This window comes from Rattus rattus, chromosome 17 (genome assembly GCF_011064425.1).
Source record: "Rattus rattus isolate New Zealand chromosome 17, Rrattus_CSIRO_v1, whole genome shotgun sequence".
NCBI classification, from domain to species: Eukaryota; Metazoa; Chordata; class Mammalia; order Rodentia; family Muridae; genus Rattus; species Rattus rattus.
Genome location: NC_046170.1, coordinates 25,514,216 through 25,540,733, shown reverse-complemented (window position 1 = coordinate 25,540,733; position 26,518 = coordinate 25,514,216). Strand labels below are relative to the sequence as shown.

The following is a 26,518-nucleotide window of genomic DNA, read 5'->3' as shown; positions in this document are numbered from 1 at the left end:
TAAATTAATTAGTGCTATGTGTATGTTACCCATTTTCTTGTATACCACATAATTAGACTGAAAAAGAGATTTCCTGTTTTGGTTTACCTCTTACAAGTGCTACTAAGACTTGGAAGTTACCAAGAAAGGACCCCACCTTTCCTTGCATACCTTACTTAGGTATCTAGGGTGTATGTGTGTGTGTGGAGGATGGTTTTAGAAGCTCAAATTTTACCACCTCCCTGCTTTGTGTGATCTAGGAAGTTAGCCATAATTGTGTGTAGGGACAATGTGTGTGTTGAGAATCCTGGGGGGAAGCTGTGTCAGGGTTCATGACAAAGCAGAAAAGACACAGCCTGGCTATACTCTTTCAGTGTACTGCTTCTTGCTAACAAGCAAGTGTGACCTTGCATTGCCCTGTGCCACTCATTCCTTGGTTCTTAGGTTTTAAGGCATAAATTCTTCTGCTCTGGTTGGAATTAGCTGGAGGACTGGAGGTCGTGATGTCAGTACACATTACCAGTTAGTCACGGTCACATATACTATCTCATTTCCTTTTCTTTTAAAGAAACATTTTTAAATTGCATGTATTTGTTTATTTTGTGTGCTTATGTGTGCACACATATATCACAGATAGATCTGAAAGTCAGACAAAGATTTTCAAGGGTCTCAGAGGTAGAATTCAGGTTTCAGTTTCGGTGGCAAGTTCCTTTACCTGCTGAGTCATCTTATGAGACCTCTTGTTTCTTTGCAAAGATATTTAGTTGCTTTGATTAGAAATCAAAAGGACAGCTAGGCATAATGATACCCACCTTTAATTCCAACACTGGGGAGGCAGAGATATGGAGATCTTGAGGCTAATGTGGTCTACATAGTGAGTTCTGGGACAGCCAGAACTACATAGAAAGACCCTGTCTCAGGAAAAAAGAAAAGAAAGAAAGAGGAAAAAGATTGTCTAGGTTTTCTAGAGAAATCAAATGAAAAGCTGAGGATTCTCTGAGAGCCATTAGTGTATTGAAGAAGTCTGTACTCATTGCTTTCTCCTTTTTCTGTCTTCTACCAAGAACTGTTTGAGAAGAAGATTCAGCTAGCATACAAAGCAAGGGGTCTCATCATGGCCTCTTAGAGTGTTCTGCTTTGTTCTCATTCCTTCCCTGTTTGCTTTTTTTTAAGGTACATGGGAATTGGACTCTCAGCGCAAGGCGTTAATATGAACAGACTGCCTGGTGAGTCACTGTTCAAGAAAACATTGTTCTGGGGTTGGGGATTTAGCTCAGTGGTAGAGCGCTTGCCTAGGAAGCGCAAGGCCCTGGGTTTGATCCCCAGCTCCGAAAAAAAAGAAAAAAAAAGAAAAAAGAAAACATTGTTCTGCTCTCATCTGTCCTGATCTGTTAGAGCAGAAGTGGCAGCTCAGAGACTTGGGAGGGTCTTGTTTGTAGGATGTCACGGCTTTGGGTGGAGAATTCCAAATGATGGTCACCACATTAGGACATCTTATCTTTCAAAAATTAATTGAGAGAAGCTACAGAGAAGGCCTGGCAGTTAAATGTAGAAGTTAAGGCCCCAGTTAAGAGTGCTTCCTGTTTTTCTAGAGGACTTGAGTTCACTTCCCAGCACTCATGTCATGCCACTCACAACTGCCTCCTTGGACCCCTGCACTCAAGTGCACAAACTCACTCTTAGACCAGCACAATTACACACAATTAAAAATAAAATAAAATCTTTAAAAAATGAATTGGCAAGTGGTTGTTACTTATGGAATTTGAACTGTTTACTGTTAAAATGAAGTGACCTGAACTTACTCCTATTGGGGCTACGCCTCAGTAACCCTCAATCCTATTGGCCATTGCCAGCCTGGGACTCAGGCATGTGCCGGGAGGCATGTACTGCCAAGCCTGGCTCCTTTTTGCTTGTTACTTCACCGTGTTAAAGATCAAAGTCTTCAAGTGGTTTCCCACGTGGAACCTGGTTGAGGTGAATTCTGAATAAATAAAAGATATGGTTAAGATATCTGAATCTGCAGTGTGGGGACACAGCAGATCCAGATTAATGGAATGTTCTCGGTTCTGCGTCTGGTCAGTCTCTGCCAGTCCAGCGTACTTCCAGTTGTTCATTCTCAGTCCTAGCTGGGCACAGCTGAGGAGGCAGAAACCTATCCTAAGAAGTGATAGATTCCAAGTGCTGCTGCTGGGTCCATATTTGTCTTCAGTGGCAGAGGTGTCCTCACCCGTGGTGAGCTACCCTGATACCATCACCAGGCAGGCAATGAATGTCCTCCTGGTTTTAATTGTATTCCTTGGGTCTGTGATGCAGAAGACAGCTGGCTTTGTAAAGAGGGAGTAACACTTCAATGCCTTTTCCAAATAATTTAATCTTCACCACAAATTTGTCTATAATGGACTCATTTCAAATGCATTCTACACTTGCTCTGGATTCAACTACTTGTGAGGAATTTGTTGTTTTTTTTTTTCTTTTTGCCCTTTTGCTTTGATACGATTGAAAGCAATTGTATAAATGTAAGTTAGATGTAGTCTCTTTATATTTTTAAATTCTCTTATATAGATCTGTTTCTTGCTTTCAGTGTGACCTTTGAACTTTTGTATTGTTTTGGTATTGAAAAAAATTTGTTTTTGGAGACAGTCTTGTTGTGTATTTCAAGCTGGCTTTAAATTTGAGCTTTCTCTTGCCTCTGCTTCCCTTCCCAAGTGTGGTCATAGCTGGGCTCCACAGGCTCTGCTTGCTTTGACCTCATTTTCACTGACTGCTGGCTCTTCCTGAGTGCTTCTTCCTGCCATATCTGAACTCTGCCTGACAACTCCGTATGTAGGAAGAAAAGCCACGTTGACTTTGGACTGGGCTCTTTGAGAAGGATGGACATCCCTGACTTTCCTAGGATGCAAGGCTAGCCAAATGTGTGGGCAGATCTAGTATAGGACAGAGAAACGGATAGAGTGGAGGAATTTTCAGGAATGATGGAGAGCCTGTCATTGCTCAGTCTACTGCTCAATTTGGAAGGTTTGGATATAAGAGTATGCTTTTCTGAGATCTCTCTCTCTCTCTCTCTCTCTCTCTCTCTCTCTCTCTCTCTGTGTGTGTGTGTGTGTGTCTGTCTGTCTGTCTGCCTTGAACATATGTATTCTACAAATTTTTTTTATTTTTTCGGAGCTGGGGACCGAACCCAGGGCCTTGCTAGGGCCTTGCTCTTGCTAGGCAAGCGCTCTACCACTGAGCTAAATCCCCAACCCGAACATATGTATTCTAAAACTGAAAGCATCATCACTTTTTAACACTTAGACCTGAAACTCCTTGCAGGTACTTTGGCAGGGAGGCAAGATGAAGTATGCTAGCAACTAAAGCCTTCATGCCAAATACTTTTGGTTTCCAAGAGGCCCTTGAAGACTAATTTGGTTGATTGGATGTGTGATTGATGGAGTAAATGGAGAGTAAATTGGCTTGGCTGGGTCCAAATTTTGAGACTTTTGTTATTACCTTTAGATGAGATGTTTGAGAGACAATGTATCTTCGAGCCTGCTGGCCACTTGTTAGGGCGTCTATTGTCTGTAGGCCAATGCTTCTGTCCACATAGGCTCTGAGGGGGTTGGTTTTTTTTTTTGTTGTTTTTATTTTTATTTATTTATTTATTTATTTATTTTTTTTTTTTTGAGACAGGATCTTTCTGTTATCTTTTTCTGGCTGTCTTGGAACTTGCAATATAGACCATAGTGGCCTCAAACATACAGGGTTCTACCAGCCTCTGCCTCCCAGGTGCTGGGATTCAAGGCAACTACACCCCACTCACATATCCCTTTTGAGATCAGTGTGTGCATATATACTCGGTGGACAGATTATTGCTTTCTGTGTTTGTTCACCATCAATGGACTCAGTCAAGCCATTTAGTTTGGATGCATCATACCTACAAACCTTTCTTTTTTTATTGGATATTTGTATTTATGTCAAGGAGTTTGTTTTGGTTTTTCTATGTAGCCGAGGCTGTCCTTGAACTCATAGTCTTTCTACCTTGCTCTTAGTGCTGGGATTGCAGGCTTGCCACACAATGCCTGACTGTTTTGCTTTAAATTAAAATTAAAATATTTATTCTGCTGGGTATTAAACCTAGGACTTTGCATGTTCTAGGCAAATACTCTCCTACTGAGCTACCTAATCAGCAGGGTTTGCTGTTTGATCCGCCTTAGAAAGGTCTTCATGCAAACTGCTTGTTTTTCTTCTAATGTTTTTTAGGGAGGGGTATTACTGTATAGTGAAGATGTCAGAGTTTTTTGTTTTTTTAAAGATTTATTTATTTTATGTATAAGTACCCTATAGCTGTCTTCAGACATACCAGAAGAGGACATCAGATCCTATTATAGATGGTTGTGAGCCACCATGTGTTTGCTGGGAATTGAACTCAGAACCTCTGAAAGAGCAGTCAGTGCTCTTAACTGCTGAGCCATCTCTCCAGCCCAATGTCAAGGCTTTTTAATTTGGCTGTCAGACCTTTTTGGGAGGTGCTGGTGACAGGAAAGAAGGATCTCATGTATATCAAGACAGGGTCCTCAAACTCTGTATATAGCTAAGAGTGACTTTGAACTCTGATCTTCCTGTTTCTCTGAGACCTGGGATTACAGGCCTATGCCATTATAAGCGTTTACCGCCACACCTGGTTTTGAGCTAGGCCAGTTTGATACATTACTAGCAAGCCTTACTCATAAGATGCTGTACTGACATTTTACATTCATAAGGTATGCAAAAAATTCATGTTAGCATCAGAAACCTTAACTTCACTGAAAATTAAGTCTTCCAAACCAGAAATGGCATACATCTCTTTCTGTTTTTTCTTAAGTTTTATTTACTTATTTATTTATAATTGTTGTTACTGCTGTTCTTTTTTTGTTTTGAACTAGTGTCTTACAATGTATCTCAAGCTGGTTTCAGACTAGTCATCTGCCTACCTTAGCTTATTGAGGTTTTTTTTCCTTTTTTTTTTTTTTTTTTTTTTTTTTTTTTTCTTTTTTCTTTTTTTTTTTTGGAGCTGGGGACCGAACCCAGGGCCTTGCGCTTCCTAGGCAAGCGCTGTACCACTGAGCTACATCCCTAACCTTTCCTTTTTCCTATTGAGTTTTCTGAGTGCTGGGATTGTAGGTGTGTTTCTATGCTCAGCAGAACTAGTGGTGTCTCAGCCAGGATGTCTGCCTCACATTGGTTATATTTTGTCTCATTTGTTACTGGAGTTTAAAACTTGTTATTGCTCTAAATTATTTTATTTATGTTTATGCTTGTTTTATTTTTTGAGAGGGTTTTATGTAGCTCAAGCTGACTCACAATTGCTATGTGGCTGAGGCTGACTGACTTCCTGGTCCTCCTGCCTCCGTTTTCTAAGTGCTGGATTACAGACACAAGTCACTACCTCCAGTCTCTTTTGTTGGTTTTTTCCATGGTTTTTCAAGACAGGGTCTCACTATGTTTCCCTGGCTGTCCTAGAATTTGGTCTGTAGACCAGGCTGGCCCCATACTCACAGAGATCCACCTGCCTCTGCCTTCCAAGTGCTGAGACTAAAAGGCATGCCCCACCACCGTCCAGTTTGTCTTTTTTTTTTTTTTGGTTCTTTTTTGGTTCTTTTTTCGGAGCTGGGGACCGAACCAGGGCCACTTCCTAGGCAAGCGCTCTACCACTGAGCTAAATCCCCAACCCCAGTTTGTCTTTTTGTAAAACAAAAGTTACATATTTTTATTTTCTTTTTTTCGGAGCTGGGGACCAAACCCAGGGCCTTGCGCTTCAGGGCCTTGTGCTTGCTAGGCAAGGGCTCTACCACTGAGCTAAATCCCCAACCCCAAAAGTTACATTTTTTAAAGTTTACTTTGCATACACAAATATGTGTATGGGTATACTCATGTCAGGGCCCACATAGGAGGTCGGGGAGAACTTTCAGGAAGCAGTTCTCTCCTTCCATGTTTGTTCCTGGAATTGGACAAAGGTGTTTGGGCTTGGAGACATGCCATATGTTCTGTGCCGTCTTTCCAACCCTTTATGTTTTTTTTTTTTTTGTTTTTTGTTTTTTGTTTTTTGTTTTTTTTTTACCCCCAACCCTTTATGTTAATCTTAATGATTATCCTGTTTCATATTTAACTGGGGAAGGACACTTGTTTTGAGGAGTAAGTACCTTTTTATGTCTCCATTTTGGGTAGTATTGTTGTTTGGAATAATATAGGTGTTTGAATTATTCATTCTATGAACATTGTATGCTAGGTGTGTAATACCCATGATTGGAGGAGGCATGTTTAATAGAGGGGAGAGAGAGTGGTAGAGGTAGTGAATACTGCTTCTCAGTCATGTTTGGTCTGATACTGCTGACTTTACCAGGTAGACATAGCAATGGCATAGGAAGGCCTATGCCTGTGAGTATATACGTAAGTTTTCTGGGGAATACATGGTTCCCTGGAGGAGGTCAGAACTGGCCGTGGAAGAAGAGCTTGTATTTCTTCCAAGGCGTGGTGATGGTAGCCTCCTCCTCTTTCTCCTCTTCTTCCTCCTCCTCCTCCTCTTCCTCCTCTTCTTCCTCCAGTAAGTAGCTGGGAGCTAAAGGATTGCTTTGTAGAGGCAAGATGTTGTCAAATCAGTCCACCCTAACTCTGTGTGGAGGAAGGACCTACCAGAGGACTTGAAGCTGGGGCTCTGGGACAGTAAGAACTTGACATCCTCAGCTTGTGGAGCTGTAGGGGATGGTAACTTGTGGTGTACAAAAAGACTCTTTTTTCACACTAGGACACTAAATGGAAGCATTTAGTCACAAGTGGGCTGGGGCTCAAGGATGCAGCTCAGTAATGAGATTGTGGGTTTGGTCCCCAGCACACTGCCAGTTCCCTAAATTAGGCGGGTTTTTTTTTTTAAAGATTTATTCATTTATTATATATAAATACACTGTATCTGTCTTCATATACACCAGAAGAGGGCATCAGATCCCATCACAGATGGTTGTGAGCCACCATGTGGTTGCTGGGAACTGAACTCAGGACCTCTGGAAGAGCAGTCGGGGCTCTTAACCACTGAGCCATCTCTCCAGCCCCTAGGCGGGTTTTAGATGTGTGTATATTGAGATAGCTGAGAAGACTCTTGCTATGTCATTGGGAGAGGTTCCTTATCTTGATGCTGTGTATGCAGGTTATGTTTTTCTTTATGAGGGTGGTGATGGGAATTGAACCCAGGATCTTACACTTGCGAACTCTCTACTACTGACCTATTCCACTCAGCCTATATAGATTACTTTATATTTGCAAGTTTAGAAAACTTAGGTGGCAAGGGAGATGGCTCAATTGGTAAATGGCCAATTTGAAGAACTGAGTTTGGATCTTCAGAACCCACATAAAAGCTAGGTGTGGTGCATGCACATGTAACCCCAGTGCTGGGCTGTGTGTGTATAAATAGACAGATTCCTGAAGCTCACAGACCAGCCAACCTCGCTGAGTAGTGAACTTCAGGTTCAGCCAGAGACCATGTTTCAGAATATAAAAGGTGGAGTAATTGAGGAGATATCCAGTGCTAACCCTGCATACTGCCCCATGTGCATGTACCCCTGCACTGACAAGCACATACTGGAGTGACAATTTTGGAGTTTGGTTTCTTAAAAAAATAAAAAACCACAGAAATGTCATATGAATGTTTTTGTTTTAATCCCAGGTATGGGATATGGACTGCTTCAGATTATTCACAGCAAGTGACTAGGATTTTGCCAACTGGAGATAGTTCTGTGACTGTGAGGTTTGGAATGCTGGGACCTTTTCAAAGCGTATATAAATGCTTGGGCCCTGAGAAGCAGAATCAGTTGCTGATGGGTTGTTGGTTGCTGTCAGTTGTGATTTGTTAAGTAGAACACAAAGAAGAAATAAGAAGAAATGAGCTACCCTGACAGCAAAGACCAAACTTGCCCTGAGGAACTCAGGAGGAAGTAGTTTAACAATAACTTCGCTCCCCTTCTCACCCTGACTTTATTCAGGGATCTTTTTCTTTTCTCTGTATCCTTTTATCTCTCTTCTCTAGGGTTAGGGGGTTGAAAGGGAGAAGAGTGGAGGAAAGAAGAACCCACAAGGTAGGGAAATCCAGCTACAACACATCCCTTCCAGTACACCATACACATAGAAACAAAACAAAGTGAAATAACAAAGCAAAACAAAACAAACCATGTATGAGTCAGCAAGTTTTAGCCAAAGTTTTGTTTTGTTTTGAGGGTTGTTTGGGTGAGAAATCGGGCGTGTTGGGTTTGTAATTGTGCAGTTTGCCCCTACCATGTGGTAAGGGCCTTTGTGCTTTTGTTTGCAGTCACCTGGAGATGGGTGTATGGATTCTGCCCAATACGGAGGGAGGACTAGGAAATGGGACTTTAGTTACTTCTTTCTGGGAGCCTTGGATATCCAGGTACCAGTTGGGAGTCACAGGAAAGTACAGGAACTCACCCAGGGTTGGGTGTGCTGGCACACATCTGTCAGGAGCCTGAGGCTGGAGGCTCGTGAGTTCTCAGCCAGCTTAGGCTCTTTAGTAAACCATTCTTCAAGTTAAAAACAAATTGTCAAGCGTGATGGCTCTTGCTTTTATCTCAGCAGATATAGGTAGATCACTCTGAGTTCTAAGCCAGCTTGGTCTATGTAAGTGAAACCATGTTTTAGACAAACAAACTTTCAGCAGGGATAAGCACTGTGATATGAGGGATACACTGAGCGCTCTGGCTGGTTAGAGGAGTTAAATGCCCTCCCTCCTCATTTCCTGGCTACTTGCCTGGAATTGCTGGGTGGGGTCCAGTGCCGAGCTGCTGCTTCAGCATTTGTAAGTGGCGCAGGCAATACTCTTTCATCCTGAAAGAGGCCACTAGAATGAAAAGGATCACCCTTGATCCTGGGCCAAGAAGGCCCTGGAGGTTAGCCCCTGTGGGCTAGCTTTTCCCTGGTTGCAGGGAAACTTGTCAGGGCAGGTTCCATCATCTTCTTGGAGGTCTGTCTTCTCTAGCCCAGGCTTTGGGTGTGAAGTCGCATTGACAACTCCATCATGGCTCCTTACGCTGCAGAGCTTCTGGGGAAGTATCACCAGTTCTGTTTCCATAGGAAGCCTGGAATGCCTTCTCTGGTTCCATTATAGCATTGTGTGAACAGAATTCTGATTGACCCACAGGTACTTTGCTCTTGGAGCTATAGATAACCAAGCGCCTTTGTGTTCTAGGCTCTGTCTGTGCTGGGTGCTTTACAGGGAAGGTCTCATTCATCATAACTGTGAGGCCCTAATAATGCATTGTGCACATACTCTATGATAGGCACTGAGTGGAACCCTGAGGTTAATAGTATCCCCTCCACTAAGCCACTACCTAAAGACTATACATGGACTGACCCTGGACTCTGACCTCATAGGTAGCAATGAATATCCTAGTAAGAGCACCAGTTGAAGGGGAAGCCCTGGGTCCTGCTAAGACTGAACCCCCAGTGAACTAGACTGTTGGGGGGAGGGTGGCAATGGGGGGAGGGTGGGGAGGGGAACACCCATAAGGAAGGGGAGGGGGGAAGGGGATGTTTGCCCGGAAACCGGGAAAGGGAATAACACTCGAAATGTATAGAAGAAATATTCAAGTTAATAATAAAAAAAAAAAATAGTATCCCCTCCTGTGAAACTTGCCCAGTAGGGGAGAAACATGTAGTTAGGAACCGTGTGTTGGGCAGTTTGCATTTGGTAAGTGTCTTGAAGGACTGATCACTCTAGTTAGGCCTTCCTGAGGCAGGGCCATTCAGGCTGGAAGTTAAATGATGAGGAGGAGTCAGGCCAGGAGTATGAGATAACACGTGGTAAAGAAAGGTCAGATGGGGAAAGGATAAAGATCCTGATGGAAGAGGTGCAGAATTGCTGAGCTGTAAGAGGATAACTTCAGGTCAGTGGGACTGGGCTGTATTGTTGACAGGGTCCAGGAGAGAATACGGACTGTCTTGGGTGTTTTGAGGAAACCATAGTACGGGTTGGAAGGGCAGCAATAAGTTCAAGGAGACCAGTTAGAACCTGTCTCAGTGGCCTAGAACTTCATGAATTGATGTGGACAAGATTCATGAGGAGAAGATGGGAATGGCTAGCTCTTCGGGAGGTGACTGAGCAAGCCTTAGTATTTTAGAACAGTGGACAGTTGGTCTGCAAGCTACTAGTGCATCTCCAGAAAGCTGCACACCATCACTTTTAAAAATCATTAAGTTTGGGGCTGAAACTTAGTTGGTGAGTGTTTGTTTGCCCAGCATGTAAAGGTCTGATCCCCAGTCCCCCCGCATAATGTGACTCATGCATGGAATGTAGTTATGCACGCCTCTAATCCCAGCTCTCTTGGAGGTACAGCAGGTTAATCAGAAATTCCAGGGTTTCTCTGCTCTCTAGAGAGTTTTGAGGCAGCCTGAGGTATATGAGACACTGTCTCAAATTTTATTTTAATTTTTTGGTTTGTCTTTGAAGACAGGGTTTCTCAGTGTAGTTCTGGTTGTCCTAGAACTCATGCTATAGACCAGGCTGACTTTGAACTCACAGATCTTCTGCCTCTTCCCACTGAAAGGCATGCACCACCACCTCCCTGCAAAATTATAAAAAATGCGTTAATTAATAAAACAGTGGCTGTTTTGATTCTAAATCTTGGCAACATTGAAAACAGACTGGGAGCCTGAGTCAAGTAGCTCTGGTCAAAACCAGTCAGAGAGAAGATGTTAACCTGGGAAGCCCAGGCCTGATCTATCCTGCTGCTTGCAGTTGAGAAGTAATTGGCCCTTGGCTCTTAATACTGCCTCTTCTGAGCCTTAAAGGAGTGTTGCAAGCATGGATAGACACATTTTCTTTTCTTTTTTTTTTTTTTTTAGACACATTTTCTTATGGCCCTGATTCACTTTTGAGTGTTGGAAACCAGGCAGAACTGGTATGAGACTGATAGATCTTTCTCCTCTTTCCTTCTCTACCCTAGACTCCTCATGTCTCTGGTCCCTTTGGGTCTACTGTCTTATTCTAATGAGCAGTAACTGAGTAAAGGGCCTGTAGGAGTGGTGGCAGCAGTATTGGTCTTCTTTAAGAGAACTTTTCGTGGCTTATGAGGGGTCGTTTGGGCTTGGCCAGGTTCCGAGAGGGCAGTAAGAGGACAGCCAGGGGACCTTCCAGCAGGAGAATCCTGCCCACTGCCTTGACTGTACTAAGCTTTTCAGCAAATCATCCCTTGAGAAACCTCGGTTCTTAAGGCTGCCAGACTGAACCTGCTTGCTCTAAATGGAAGTTTTCTTGCAAAGACCAGTGTCCTCTACTGATAGACTCCTAGCCCTCCTGTATGCTCCTAGAATAACCTGTAGGCTCTCTACTCATCTTGTCCCATGCTCCTGCTGCTGTCTCTAGTCTGTCCTTTCTGCATCCATGACCTCCATACTGGTTTCCTCACCTCAGACCTCTGCTTTCTACTGTGTACATTGTGCCCCTGTCTGCTTTGGACCTCTGATGCCTCTGCTGAGAGGACAGTCTTTGCTCTGCCTCTTCCTCAAATACCTCTGTCTCCTGCACGTGCTACACATCGTCATGGCTGTGGGGCACCTCAGACATACTGCTGACATTCCACACTGCCACTGGCAGGCATTGGCTGATTTTGCCCTGAAAATGTCCTTCCTTTTGATCCCTAGTGTAATCTCGCTTGGTCCCTTTAGCTCTGACATTTGTAATCATTCCTTGTATGACTCACATTTATCATATTCGTGCTTGAGTTGGGAGCTCCTTAGGACTTGGACTACATTTTACTGACAGGGTCTTACTGTGTAGCCCTGGCTGTTGTGGAACTCACTCTGTAGACCTGTCTGACCTTGGGCTCACAGAGGTCACCTGCGTCTTCCACCCAGAGACTGGGATCAAAGGTGTGTGCTACTAGATATGGTAATGCCTGGCTGTGGAATACATCTTAAGTCATGACTCACCAAGAGTGTTTACAGACCTTGCATATTAATGGCTTTGGGTTGAAATTGTTCTTGTATTTTGCTGTCCTTTGCCTCAACATAATGAACTTCAGTAAGTCACCTGTCAGTTTTGAACCAGTTTTGCATCAGATCCTCTTGGCCTGAGGCCGGCCTTCATCTTGATGAGCCTTGATTTGGAGCTCAGCCTACCCCAGGTCCTTAAGCTCTGTGGCACTGATGGCTGCTGGGTCTCCCACCTCATACTTACCGGGTTCAGTGTCATTGAATCAGAAGCTCACATTCGGTCGTGTGGAAGGCAGTTAGTTGATTGTGTTTGTATGTGTGTGTGGCTGCCCATACCAGTTTGTGTATGTGTGGAGGTCATAGGATACCTTGCGATGCTCAGTTCTCTTCTACCCTTTGAGTCTGGGGATCCAACTCAAGATACAAGGTGTGGCCGCAAGCACCTTTACCTGCTGAGACATGAAGATTTTATTGCTAACCTGGAAGATCTTGAGGGCTGTGTGATTGGCTTGTGAAACTGTATGGCTCAGTGGCTGAGGTCGTGACTGGGGAGTCACATTGCCTGCATTTGCATTCTTGCAGCTTTGCTACCTAGAATGATTACTTAATTGCTTGGTTCTTTAGTTTCTCCATCTGTAAAGTGGAAGAAATACATTAGCATATAAGTATCTGGAGTGGGTGGTGGTTATGAGAACTAAAGATTCTTTTGTGGGGAGGGTTTAAGACAGAACCTCACAATATACCTCAGGGTTCTGAGGCTCCGAATCTTCCTGCCTTAGCATCCCAAATGCTGGGATTGCAGGTGTGTGCTGCCACATGCTGATGATGAGTTTATTTGTAGACAATGCTATAGTTCTACTTGACACACAAAGGGAAGGGGTGCATAAGTATAGTTATTGTTGTTGGAAAAGGTACAGAAAAGGTACATTTTTTTCTATCTGAAAAAGGGAGCACCTGTGCATTTAAAGTTCTATGAATTGTCTACATATAGATTGGAGTTAGTTTTTATTGAAACTGTACTGTTTGAAGCTGGGCATGATGGGGGACATATTTAATCTCAGCGTTCAGGAGGCAGAGGCAGGTGGGTCTTTGTGAGCCCAAGGCCACCCTGTTCTGCACAGTAAGTTTCAGGACAGCCAGGACTGTATAATAAAGAGATTCTGTCTCAGAGAGAGACAGAGACAGAGAGACAGAGAGACAGACTGCACTTACCTCTCAGGTGTTTGTTTTCTCTATCTGGATATAGAGTGTGCTAGCAGTAGTAGCATTCTGGAAGGTGGCTGAGCACATGGTCAGAATGTTGATGCTTCTAATGTGTTCTTGTAGGTTATTGGCTCAGTGAAGCACCTTTGCCTTCCAGGCTGTTGGGGCAGAGGGATGGCACTGTGGGTACTTACTAGTGCAGATGATGACAGGCACACCTTCCCCATGAGGCTGTGATGTTCAGATTCTTAAGATCATATGGGAGCATCTTAGTTTGCACTGTCAGAAGTTTCTGTTGGAAGATGTGGAAGTTTTGTTTATCTTTTGCAAGGTGTTCTTTGGCCTCCTTAAGTGTGAAACCAAGAAGCAGGTGTGGCTCCGAAATAAGAATGTTGGAACCCTGGGCGAAATGACTCACAGGCAAGACTAGATGATCTACTGGTAGGTGAGCGTAGCTGCCTGCTGCCTCACCCACTGCCTTGGAGAACTAGCAGGAAAGAGTGGGGTCTGGGACTTCTTGATCAAGGAAGCTGACTAAAGAAGGCAGGATTGTGGATAGAGACCAGGGGTTTGGGCTTCTTTGATGCTTGGGTGTTTCGAGAGGTTGGGGGTCTAGATCTTGCTTCTGTGCCTCAGATGGAGCCAGGGAAACTCATGCTGTGTCTCTTAAAGGAGGACCATCTGCAACAGAGCTAGGTTTCTGGCAGTGTCCCATTCACCTTTCCTGTAGTAAGGCTGCTGTGCTCATGGTGTTGCATAGATCACCTTGATTGTGACAGAGAAGAATTCAGGCCCACTCAGACCTATTTTCCCTAATTGTTAGAAGGCATTTCTGGAAGGATCTAGTTAGGATTGGGAGTACATTTCCTGGAACAGCTATTGCCCAAGCCTGATCTAGGGACTGAGATGGGGAAGGACACAGGATGGAGTAGTCTGCTTTGTCTCCACAGAATATGGAAAGTAACTGAGCACCTTTCCTCCTGGAGTGCACCTTACCAAGCCTCACTGCTTGGATATCCACAGGATAACCCCAGCAGGAGAGCTGCTTCTGCCAGCTGGGCCACATTCTGCACATAGCTCATCTCTCACATCTGCACAGGCATAGGAGGGGAACCATAGAACAGAGAGTTCAGGGGTCAGTGCCAGGTTCATGTGAGAGGGTGAATAAATAACAGGATGTTCAGTATCCTTCCTCTACCCTCCTAAGGGTGCAGCTGGAACACTGGGAAGTTTCTGAAGTAAACAGTAGTAGCAGGTGGTGATACGGCAGATGTTTTAGATATTGCTGGCATGGAGGCAGGTTTCCGATAGTCTGGAAATGATGCTTGTGTATAGCTGCCAAACAGGAATTATTCTCCCCACGTCATGTAAGCGGGGTCCTTGTTGCCTGCTAAGCACCCATACCAGGCTCTTTGTTCAGACATCATCTTGTGGAACATCTTTCCTTTCCATGGTGCTTCATGAGGGTGTGCCCTGTAGTGCTCAAGCCCTCTGTGAGGGAAGTGGTGCTTTTCTCCAGCTGGGAGGGTTGAACATTAGGGCTGCACTAAGATTTGGGGTGCCCTTTCTCACTCCAGCAGAATCCTTGGCATAAAACTGGGAGTCATATGTCCCCTGTTAGTATTGTTGTCCTGTACATACCTCCTAAGCCAGTGCCTAGAGACTGCTGGAGAGAAGAAGCTAATTGGTTGTTACCCAGTAGTTCAGTCCTGTAGGGTACTTCAGGTAAGCCGTGACTATAAAAGGGATCAGTCAGGAAATTGTCTGAAGCCACTGAGCAGCTGCCCAGGGCTAGGGTTGTGAGAAGTGAGGTTGGCGCCAAAGAGCCTGGTGCTGCCCGACCCATTGTTGCCTTTCTTTCTTTCTCTCCTTTCTCTTTTGGAGATGTCCTTAGAAGATATCTGAATAGGAGTGATGGGCCTAGGAACCTTGGGAAACCAGGGGTGGAGAATTAGTCAGAAATCCTGATGGTTCAGGTGACGGTGTGATGGGAGGGGCTTGGTTAGAGTGAGAGCCTCCACCTCTCATTTACCTAGGTTCAAGTCTAGCACTGCCCTTAGCCCTGTGGCTATCCAGCTGAACTTTTCCAAGGGCTACTGCCCTCACCCACAGGAGACACGCCTTAGCATGTCATCACTACGACTTGGCAGCCTTTTTGAAGGCTGCTAAGTTAGACATGAAAATTCTTTTTTGTCTGTCTGTCTGTGTGGGTTTTTTGCTTTCTGGGTTTTTGGTTTGTATGTGCGTGTGCGTGTGCGTGTGCGTGTGCGTGTGCGTGTGCGTGTGTTTTAAACAGGGTTTCTCTGTTGCCCTGGCTATCCTAGAACTTTGTAGACCAGGCTGGCTTTGAGCTCACAAAGATCCACCTGCCCCTGCCTCCCAAGTTCTGGGATTAAAGGGGTGTGCCACCACCATCTGGCTAGATTTGAACACTCTTATCACTTGACATTGGGGTTCATTGTTGGCAGTATTCTGTTCTTTGAAACATCAGCTCCTGTCCTCTGTAAACATTACTGGACTTTGGCTGCTTCTCTGTATGTTGTTTCATACCTGTAACTCCATCACTTGGGAAACTAAAGCAAGAGGATTGCTTAGAGTTTTCGACTTGTGCTACAGAGTGAGAAACTGTCTAAACAAGCGTATTTTTCAAGCTGATCACAGTGTACACTTGTAGGTTCAGCTACTTAGACCAAGGTAGAGAATCACTTGGGGTCAGGAGTTCAACACCAGGCTTCATAACACAGCCAGACTCAAAAAACAAAACAAAATAAAACCCCCAAATCTGTGTTTTTTCAGGGCAAGTTGAGTCCTTTGAGGGAAATGGTCTTACTGACGTAGAAAACTTGTGTCTGTTACCCTTGGTGAGGGATTCTCCAGTATGTTCTGAGGAGACTGTGGCCAGATCAGCCTAGAACAGAGTAGGGAGCCCTTGTTGCTCCACCTCTCACAACCAGTACTGTGTGTAGACGTCTGTGTCAAAACCAGTGGGAACTCAGTAGCACTGCATCCAGGCCACCTTTGGGGAGCGTTTTCTTCATATTTACCTATAACTTAGGACTTGGTGATGTGTGCAAGGTCAGTCTTCTCTCTACTTTACCCACACATCACTCACCCATATAGCCCTCCCCAGATATCTGAAAGGAGCCCTATGGGAAATGAGCAGAAGCGAAACTCTACCCTAGAGAGAGAGTCTGGGGAGTGGGGGCTGCACACCCCCATTGTGCAGAACAGTGCCATCCCTTTCCTTAACCTGGCTCAGTGTCTGACAAACGCAGATTTTCCTAGGGGATCTGGGAGGTGAAGGAGAACAACTCGGCCGGATGAGACAGATGCCATTTGAGCCTAGACCTAGCCAGACCCAGTTAGACTCTCTTGGTCATTCCTAGGTGTCTCCTGGCCACCAGGGATGATGGCACAAGATTGTTTATCTCTCTGTCTCTTTCATTCTTATATTTATTTATATGTGGGTAGGTGTTTTGCACATGTAGTGTCTGTGGAGGCCAGAAGAATGTATCAGAACTGGAGTTACAGATGGTTGTGAGCCACCATGTGTTTGCTGGGAGTTGAACTGGGTCCTTTGTAAGAGCAGCAGTGCTCTTTTCTGCTGAGCTCTCTCTCCATCCCTCACTACACAGGTGCTGACTATATCCTCCCTTGCCCTACTCATGGCTTCAAATTGATCCCTATGTCCTGTATCAGTGGAAGATCCAGGAGCTCGTGGGAAGGCATGCTTTACCCAGTGTCATTAGCTACTTACAAAGTTTTTTGTTTGTTTTGGCTTTTTCCTTTCCTTCTTTAACATAGTTTCCATGTAAAGCCACCAGGAAGACTCTGCTCCTTACTGTTTTCTGCCTACAGCTGCCAGAGGTTTTAGGATTGCCATGGCCCAAGATTCCCCAAACCGAGGTTAATGGCCATGGGTGCGGTGTGGCTGCACAGTGCTGTGATGGGAGTGTGCTCTGTTACCTCATAGTATCTACCGAATGGAAACACATGCACAAAAAAACCTTCTGCTTCCCTGTTAGCCATTGTTGATCTGTTGTACACTGTCGTTCTGCCAGTCTTTTAAAGATAACTGGGGTTAGAGGGGAAGCATGTTCGCCCAATTTCTGAATGGAATCCCTTGAACTGACAACTACCCTGTGGGCCAGCCCAACTATTGACGGCTCACACAGCGCTTGTTCTCTTCATAGTAGCCCCAGGACCTCAGAGGCTTAGGAAACCCCCAGCCCAGCACATTTCCTCTCCGTAGCCGGCCCTGAACCTCTAGAATGGTCCTTGAGTGCTGCGTGTGTTCTGAGTGCTTCAGACAACTGAAAACAGAGAGGCCTGGATCTTCTGCTACTGGGCCATTCAAGCTGTTTGTTGAGAGAGGTGGGTGGTGACCCTGCTTGCCATTGCAGGGCAAAAGGGAGCTAAACGTACAGTGTACCCAAGTGTGATTACTGGGCTGGTGTCTAAGGTTGTGAGAAAAAAGAACCTTACTATAAATACTTCCTTTGGCTTGTGATACACAGTCTTATCAAATCCTGCCATCCTTGAAAGTCAGAACTCAGGAACTGAAGAGTTGGGATTCAGACTCAAACACTGAGTCAGTAAGATCATTTGAACCTGACTTTGAGATCAGCCAGTGCAATATAGTGAGACCCCAACTGAAATAAAACAAAATCAAGTCCTCTGACCCAAAGTCCACTGTTAAGTGGTAATTGGGAAAATACTGGTTTGAAGGCCCAGGCTCAGCCTAGCTTTGTGGGTAAGGCATGGTCTGGCCCCTTTCTATGGGTAGCATTGTGCCAGAACCTAGTGGGCAGCCACAGCTTAGGCCCCCATCCAGGGTTTTGACCTAGTATACTGATGATGTGGTTTGGTGGTAGTCTTTTCTGCTCCTTGTTACTTTGGGACTGAAGCCCTTGATGTGTTCTGGTGGATAGAAGTGGCATGGGTGGGCTCCCAGAGCCATCATGCTGGAGTCCTGGAACTCCCCACAGAGAGTCTCTCACTCTGCATGGTATGTGGGAATGCCAAGACAATGAACCATTTCATTTCCTCAGCCCACCCTGTATATGTGTTGGGTCTTCCTATTTTGATGATGAGTCAGGGGAAGTAGGTGGTACTGGGGTTCCTAAACTGGACACATGGAGCCTCCTGGGCTGAATGTAGCTTGCCTTTCCTTTTTGTTACTGGCATCTGGTAGGTACTTGATTCTGGCAGGGCACCCTGCCATTTAGCTTTTCTGATAGGGTGCCAGTGTGACCAGTTCTCTTTGAGAGTAGCAATACCTAATTTCTTTGGAGAAGGAGGAATGGTAACAACATCCTGTCAGCCCAGCCATCTTTCTGAGCCAGAGCTACCTGGATATGATTCCCTACAGAGCCTGACCTAGACAATAGGGTCTACCTGTCCTCTTGTGACCCTTGTGTCCTGCTGTCCTTTGAAGCAGCATGGCTCTAGTCATGGCTTTATTCTTTTTGCAGGGCTGGGCATCAGACTCAGAAGGGTTTCAAGCATGTTAGGCAAGCAGTCTACTGCTGACCTTCATGTCTGTAGTCTGGTAGTCTGGTAGTGGAAATGGCAAATCTCATTAGCAGACACGTACTGAACTTTATACCAGGCTCCCCCAGAGAAAGAGGAGTGTGCATGCTGTTAGCATTAGGGCACAAGTGGGGAAGGTGCATCATTCTTAAGGAGAGGGTGCTGGGTAGGAAGGACTTACTCAGGCATGGGTATTGGTCTTCTAAATAGGAAAGGTACTTAGCACCATAAATGACTCAAGCTTCTAGGGATATCAACATCCTCTGCCTTGTTTATTGGTGAGGAGTAGAGAACCACAGGAATGAAGCTGTTTGCTAGAGCAGAGTCATATCCACCACCTGGCTGTAGGTCTCTCTTCAAAGTGCAAAAATAACTTCACTATCAGTCTCTCTATGGAGCCTCGTGCGTACCACACAGACACTCTTATCACTGAGCTGTCTCCAGTCCTACATGAACCACACTTTCAGCACTATGGACAGAAGGATGTTTGACTATGGTTCCTGTACTCAGAAAATGTTGATTACTTAAGGAAGAGACCCTATCTCTAACCACCTTGGTCTCCTGACCTCTGGAAAGGCAAATGGGCCAGATCTCAAGTACCCATATGTTCCTCAGGGCTCTTTGTATCTCTTGCCTCTGCTCTCTACTTATTAGCCTTAGGCTCCTAAACTGGCTTTTTCTAACAGTGGCTGAGAGGAGCTTTGAGAGCTGCTATCCTTATAGTTACCTGTGGCGAGTTGTTTCTCAGATGGGCCAATTGTATTCTCTTCACCCAAATCTCTGTCTGTCCCTCTGATCCTCTTGACAAGTAGAACTCTGCTCAAAAGTGTATTGGTGTTTGTCTAAATATGTATACCACATGCATGCAGTACCCATGGAGGCCAGAAAAGGGCATTGGATCTCCTGGAACTGGAGTTACACCAATGGTTGGGAGCTGCCATGTGAGTGCTGGGAATTGAACCCAGGCCCTCTTAACTGCTGAGCTATGTCTCTAATCTCTCCTAGGTATATCTTGCTTACTTGTTTACTTACATGTTATGTCTTTTCTATTCCATATCCCCCTTTGCAAACTCCTTGGAGCAGGCTTTTATTATTCAGTGGCAAAGTGGACAGCACCTTGTCCTTTCCAAAAGGAAGTTCTCATGCTAGCTATGAACCATTCTGCTATTATAGCTGCTATTCCTAAGGAAAAACATAACATTCTGGGTTTTTGAAATATTTTTATTTTTATTTTATGTATATGAATGTTTGCCTACATGTTTATGTGTATCCTGTGTGTGCAGCGCCCAAATAGGCCAGAAGAGGAAATCAATGTTTTCGAACTTGAGTTAGCAGTCGTGAGCTGCTTTGTGAGTGCTGGCAACCAAACCTGGGTCCTCTGTGAAGAGCAGTAAGTGCTCTCAACCACTGAGTCATCTCTTTAGTGTCCTGGTTTTGTTATTGTTTGAGACATTGTTTCACTATGTAGCCAGCTGTGGCTTGCTTAGAGCTCTTAAGTACACCAGCCAGGCTGGCCTAGATTTCAGAGCTTCACCTACCTGTCTTCTGGGAAAAAAGCATGTACTGCCACACTTGGCAACAGTCTTAGTGGTAGCACAGTTCTCTCTCTCTCTCTCTCTCTCTCTCTCTCTCTCTCTCTCTCTCTCTCTGTGTGTACATTTGTTAAAGTTAATTTGAATTGTACTGCTAAAATGGAAGAGGAGCTAGGAGTATAGTCAGTAGTATAGTATGCTTAGTATAAGTGATACTGCATTGAATCTCTTCTTATTCAAGCGATTGAAGCCAACCTAGGCAGTTTAGACTTTGTCTTAAAATAAAATGTAAAGGGTTGGGGATTTAGCTCAGTGGTAGAGCACTTGCCTAGGAAGCGCAAGGCCCTGGGTTTGGTCCCCAGCTAAAAAAAAAAAGAACCAAAAAAAAAAAAAAAAAAAGAATTAGTATAGCTGAATGGTGGAATGCCTGCCTAGCATTCCCAAGACCCTTGTTTTGATTTCTAGTACCATTAAAAAGAAAAGGGTACATTATTCTCCAGTTAAAACACAAACACATATTTTTAACCATTGGGCAAGCTGTACTTGGGAGATGCAGGCAGGAGGATCAGAAAAGTTCAAGACCAGCCTCAGTACCATAGTGAGTTAGAGGCTATTGTGGACTTCTAGAGATCCTGTCTGAAAAACAAAATCGTAACAACCCACCAGTATAGATCTAAATTCTAGCTGACTTGTGAGGCTTTCTGTTTTGCCTGTCTTCCAGTGAGTCCCTTTCAGCCCTGCCTCAGCTCCTCAGAGGTGATGATTTGGTGGACTCAAAATCAAAATATGGGGTTGGGGATTTAGCTCAGTGGTAGAGCGCTTGCCTAGCAAGCGCAAGGCCCTGGGTTCAGTCCCCAGCTCTGAAAAAAAGAAAAAAGAAAAAAAAAAAATCAAAATATGTGTGTAACTCACCAAGACCATGCCTCTGTAGGCAGTTCTATGAAAGACCACACTCCTGAGTGCTGGCTAAGGTGGGCAGAGAGTCTGGGAAGTGTAACTGAGACCTTCAGAGCCTTCTATCAAGTGCTTATTTTCAGCTATTGCTGCTCTCTTCCCCACAGGTTGGGACAAACATTCCTATGGTTACCATGGCGATGATGGGCATTCCTTCTGCTCCTCGGGGACGGGCCAGCCTTATGGTCCCACATTCACCACAGGTGATGTGATCGGCTGTTGTGTCAACCTCATCAATGGCACCTGCTTCTACACCAAGAATGGCCACAGCCTTGGTAGGTGCATGGGAGACCTTGAAGGGTCTGGCCTGCAAAGCCACTTTGGTTGCTGAGAAGCTCAAGGGCAGGTCTTGAAGTCAAAGTAGAATCATGGAGCCTCTGCACAGCTCTCTCTAAGAAACTGCAGGCATTTCTAGTCACTGGGACCCTCTCAGGTGAATGGAAGGCAACAGGGAATGCTTGTTATTAACCTGTTCCTTCAGCAGCATTTGTTGGATAAGTCCAGGGTGGTTACTGAGGGTGCAGGAATATTCTGGTCACAATCCTGGCTTGTCTTGTCTCTTGTATTTGATGGAGAAGTTTGAGGGCCTTGACTGTAGTAATCAGTGATTAGGGTTTGAATGCCTAGAACCTGACCCAGATTGGCCAGTTCTTCTGATAGTTGGGATACTAAAGGTAATAGTGAGGGCTGTCAGACAGAAAGTAAACAGGAAGGAGTCAGATATGGACAGATCTCTGCAGCAATGTTGACAGAGTTACAAGTAAAACTCCAGAGAGAAATGGGAGGATGCAATGGAGAAAGGGCCAGGAGAAAAGGCAGGTGAGTATCCTGAGGTTAACCCAGTTGTGATAGATATGAGGATTGAGAACAGAGGTGCAGAGGTATAGAGGAATGGGTGCACTTGTGAGAAGAGAAAGGTGAGGCAGACCTGGACTGGTGCAGTGTTAAACAGAGTGAAGGAAGGAGTCTAGCAGTGGGAAAGTTGAAGATGTGATGGGCTCCTTGAATGGAGCTGTTCTATACATGAACTTAACATTAGAACTTTAGCTGGATGTGGTGGTAAATGCCTGGACTGCAGAGGTGGAGGAAGGTAGAACAGAAGTTGAAGGCCGTCTTTAGCTCTGTGAGTTTGAGGCCAGCCTAGACTATCAGAGCACTATAAAAACAAAACAGAAAGCATGCCAGATTGGGCACAAATCCCATCATTCAGGAGTGGAGGCAAGATGGTTTGTATGTTAAAGGCCAGCAACTGACCTGTGCAACTACCCCAATATTGCTCTATGACTTCCATACATGCCGTGGTATGTGTGTGTCCCTATTCACATAAGTGCATAAAAATACAAGATAAAGTCAACTCATTAAAATTTAAAACATATGATAAAAAACTTCAGCAAAAGGACTTTGACTGCTCTGGTGCCTTGTCCTAAGGTACTGACTGGGATATGGTCAAACTTTCCTAATTCAGTTCCTAGCTGCTGGGCTTGGCTGCCTTGCAAGGGTCTCTACTCTAGCCACACAGCCCTCTTCTTCCAAGGAGAGGGCCAGAAGTACCTCACTAACCAGGCCACTAAGCTTTGCAGGAATGGAAACCTGGTGCCCTGCTTCTAGCTGGCTCTGTGGGCTTAAATATCTGGCTACTGTTCCCACACCTTGTGTGGCTTTTCTAGGAGGTGAGCCAGCACAGAATCAAGAGTTGGGAGGGAATTAGGTTTGCTCTTGACTGGGGATGAGCGACTAAGAGCCAGTGTGTCAGTAGGGTAGTTTGCACTCTGTAGCCCAGGGCCAGCAGGGAAGGACAGAAGCATGGTGATTGAGAACAGGTCATGGGTAGAGTTTCCTCTGATGCGCATCTGGAGAAACTCCTGAGACTGAATGTCACTAGTTGCAGTTGCTGGCAAGTTCTCAAGAAGGTTCTTTGCTCCGCCTTCTGCTTCCTGACTCTGGCTGTTTCCTCACTTTGGACATCTCTGCTGCCAGGACCCCTAGGGCTACTGTATTCACTCAGTGCACGTTCTTTTACCTCCCATCTGCAGCCAGTTTCACGTTCCTCTAGCTTGTCCACATTTTGCTTACAGCACGATGTCTGCTATGGAATGTAACATTGGGGAGATACTGTCCTGCACATGTAGTCGCTGTGCATTTCATGTCTCTTTCGAACCCTCTAGATGGGTGCTGGGACCACCAAAGGATTACAAACTCTGTTAGCTGGGTCCCTCAGGCAGTTTTTTAGTCATCTGCCTATCAAATGCTTTTCATGGACCCTGTACAAAGACCTACACATGCTTACACTTCATGTAGTAAGTAGTACAATGCCTATTTTTTCCTAATCTTTTAAAAAATTTTCTGTAGTCTTGTTTATTTCTTTTCTTTTTTTCCTTTTTTCTTTTTGTCGGAGCTGGGGACCGAACCCAGAGCCGTCTTGTTTATTTCTTGATATTCGATGTTTATTTCTAACTTCGGTTAACCCAAAGTATGAGAAACAAGTTGATTAATAAGGATACTCAGGGGTTGGGGATTTAGCTCAGTGGTAGAGCGCTTGCCTAGGAAGCGCAAGGCCCTGGGTTCAGTCCCCAGCTCCAAAAAAAAGAACCAAAAAGAAAAAAAAAAAAAGGATACTCAACATGCTAGGGGAGGGAAAGGTCAAGATTTGAGTCCTGTGTGTAGTTGAACTTGCTTAGCTAGATGCCAATCAGTAAGAACCTTTGGTGAATCTGGAGATGGAGTCCAGTGGTAGAGCACTTGCCTAGCTTCTTCAGGATCCTACATTCAATCCTAGTACCGTAAAACAAGGCAAAGTAAACACAGAAAAGGCCAAAGAATCAGTTTATCCTGCATCACCTCCATCTCTAAGCTCCATCTGGTAGCACAGGCCATAATCCCAATTTGTTAAAGCAGGGGCTTTAAAAGCTCAGAGCCAGCCAGCTAGAGCATCTTAAGAAGAAGGAATAAGAAGAATAAATGATAAGAAATAGTAATAATAATAAGTGAGAGCAGGCTGGAGATAGGAGCCATTGATAGAGCACTGATTGCATTCCTAATACTGGGGGGGTGGGGAAGTGGACGGGAGTGAGTCAAGTATATTAGCTTGAAGCCCATGTTTTACCACCTGGTTCATAAATGTATTGTTGAACCCTTACTGAAAGATAAATAGGTCCTGTCCTTTGTATGTTCTAGATCATGAAGTTTCATGATGTTGGATTGATAGATGCTGGGTGAATCTTCCCACATCATGTGCCAACTTGTCACTACTAATATGCTTCAGACTCTAGTTCTGTCCGCTTTAGGGAAGTAGAGTGACATTTCCTGTCTCTGGCTTCCCTGGTCCTTTTCTTGGTCAGCCCTCGACCCTTATATACCATCATTCAGTATTTCTAATTATCCATCATACACCATCTCTCTTGGTGAATTCAGGGACACTTTGAAGATCAGCTAGCCTACTGCTGTTCTACCAGTCCTGTTACCTGACCTGGCTCCTGCATGGCCTCAGCAGATACTTGATGATTAAATGAGTAAACGGGGATGGAGAACTGCTGTCTGGTCCACAAGTGGTCTGTGTGCTTGTAGATTCCTCTTCTGTGGTTCTGTACTGACGTACATGGTCTTCTGTCCTCAGCTTCAGGGCCTTGACCGTTTGGTCCTCATCAGCAATCCTGGCTATTTCGTTTGCCTGGCCTTTCATCCTGTGTGCCTACCCAAATCTTATTGTCATAGTAGCCTTGTGGAAGCTCAGGGCCTCCTCATGGAACGGTGTTGCTTTCTACAGTGCAGCATAGATGAGAGTGATTTCTTTCTTCATTGTTCTGGAAGCCCTTCAAGGACTTGTCATTCCTGGTACCATTGTAAGGCAGAGTTGGGCAGGTCTAAGTGGGTCAACCTTTCCCAGAGTGTGGCAGTTTTTTCACTGTGTAGCCAGCCCAACAGCAGCCACCTTGTACCTAGACTGCATACTGCATGGTATATCATACAGCTTTCATAGAGTGTCTTATTTTCCTGTCCTTATTTCCCGCTTCCTTCATGAGGTAAAGGGTTCTTCAGATGGGCTAGACTACTTTGGGTAACTTGCGAAAAGGTCACATGGCAGTGATTGATGAAGCTCGAGTCCCCCTTCTTTTAAGGTCCTGTGAGCTTCTCCTCAACCCTAGGTGAGAGTTGCACCTTAGATCCTCCGTGATCTACAAGGGTAGCTCTCCAGCAGACTACACTATAATGAGAAGTTTCTGATGCTGTGACTCTGACCCTATTTATGAGGCTTACAATTGTCCCCAGGCCGTTGAAGCATAAGGTTGTTGTCTTTCACTCATTGAAGAGTGAAGTAGCCAACTTGTACCTAGACCTAGCAAAGAATGTGTCATCTGTCCTCACCTAGTCTGTGAACCAGTGTGAGGAAGAGCATACACTTTGTAAAACTGCTCAGACTTAACTGTGCTGTATTGCTGAGTTCTGTTTCCTGCTGGATTAGGGTGCAGGAAGTCCTTTGGGACCTTCAAGGAATCTGTACTTTGTATACCCCTAATGCCAGAAGCTGAGGAGTTCCCACATGATAGAAGTCTTTAAAAAAAGAGGTCTGTGAGGCCTTGGAAGAGGCTCCCTTGGCTCCTCGCAATCGGATGCCCCATCCTGTGGATCGTGCTCAGGTCTACTTGTATGTTGGGAGTTGCATAACCTCCACCCTTACTGCAGCTCAAATCTGAAGTCCATAGATGCATTCCCCACTCCAACAGGAGTGTTTAGGGGATGCACAGGCCTTTGTCAGCCAGACCTTGGATAATAAGGAACTTCTGAGAACTTGAAATAAATGGAGTCTGAGTGTTGGCACACTAATCTGTCAACTTGGACTCAGACTAAGGCTGTATAGAACTACCCTACCAACATCTCAGTGACCAAAGGCAACTCCTTTAACCTCTGAGGATATTTTCTTTGTCTGTAAACTGGGAGAATGAACACAATGCTGTTCTAAGGAATGAACATGAGGAGTGGATCAGGTAATAGATGATAAGGTAAGCACATGGTAGGCTTGTATACAGACACGTTAGATATCAAGAGGTTTGAACAGCTAGCCGAGGAGATAAATCGCTTGGTTTAGGTCTTTTTAGCAGATGTTCTTGGAAAAAGTGGGAAAAACTATAGGCAATTAGTTAATAACCTAAGGTCCTGGTTTTCCTTCTGCTTAGATTATACAACAAGAAGAAGGCCCAGGGGGTTGGGGATTTAGCTCAGCGGTAGAGCACTTGCCTAGCAAGCGCAAGGCCCTGGGTTCGGTCCCCAGCTCCAAAAAAAAAAAAAAAAAAAAAAAAAAAAGAAGAAGAAGGTCCAGGCCTAAAACTACCGGACCCTGGTACCTCTTGTACATGCTTGACTACCATCTGCACTTT

The 26,518-nt window shown here is 44.8% G+C and overlaps 1 protein-coding gene across 1 annotated transcript in view; it reads left to right on the top strand.

The window, feature by feature from the left end:
• The window catches only part of Ranbp10 (RAN binding protein 10), a 62,518-nt gene that overhangs the window by 21,485 nt on the left and 14,515 nt on the right, over nt 1-26,518 (top strand). Inside the window, exons 3-4 of the mRNA XM_032887392.1 lie at nt 1,153-1,205; nt 21,254-21,421. Coding sequence (XP_032743283.1) covers nt 1,153-1,205; nt 21,254-21,421 — 221 coding nt within the window. The remainder of the gene's footprint in view (nt 1-1,152; nt 1,206-21,253; nt 21,422-26,518) is intronic.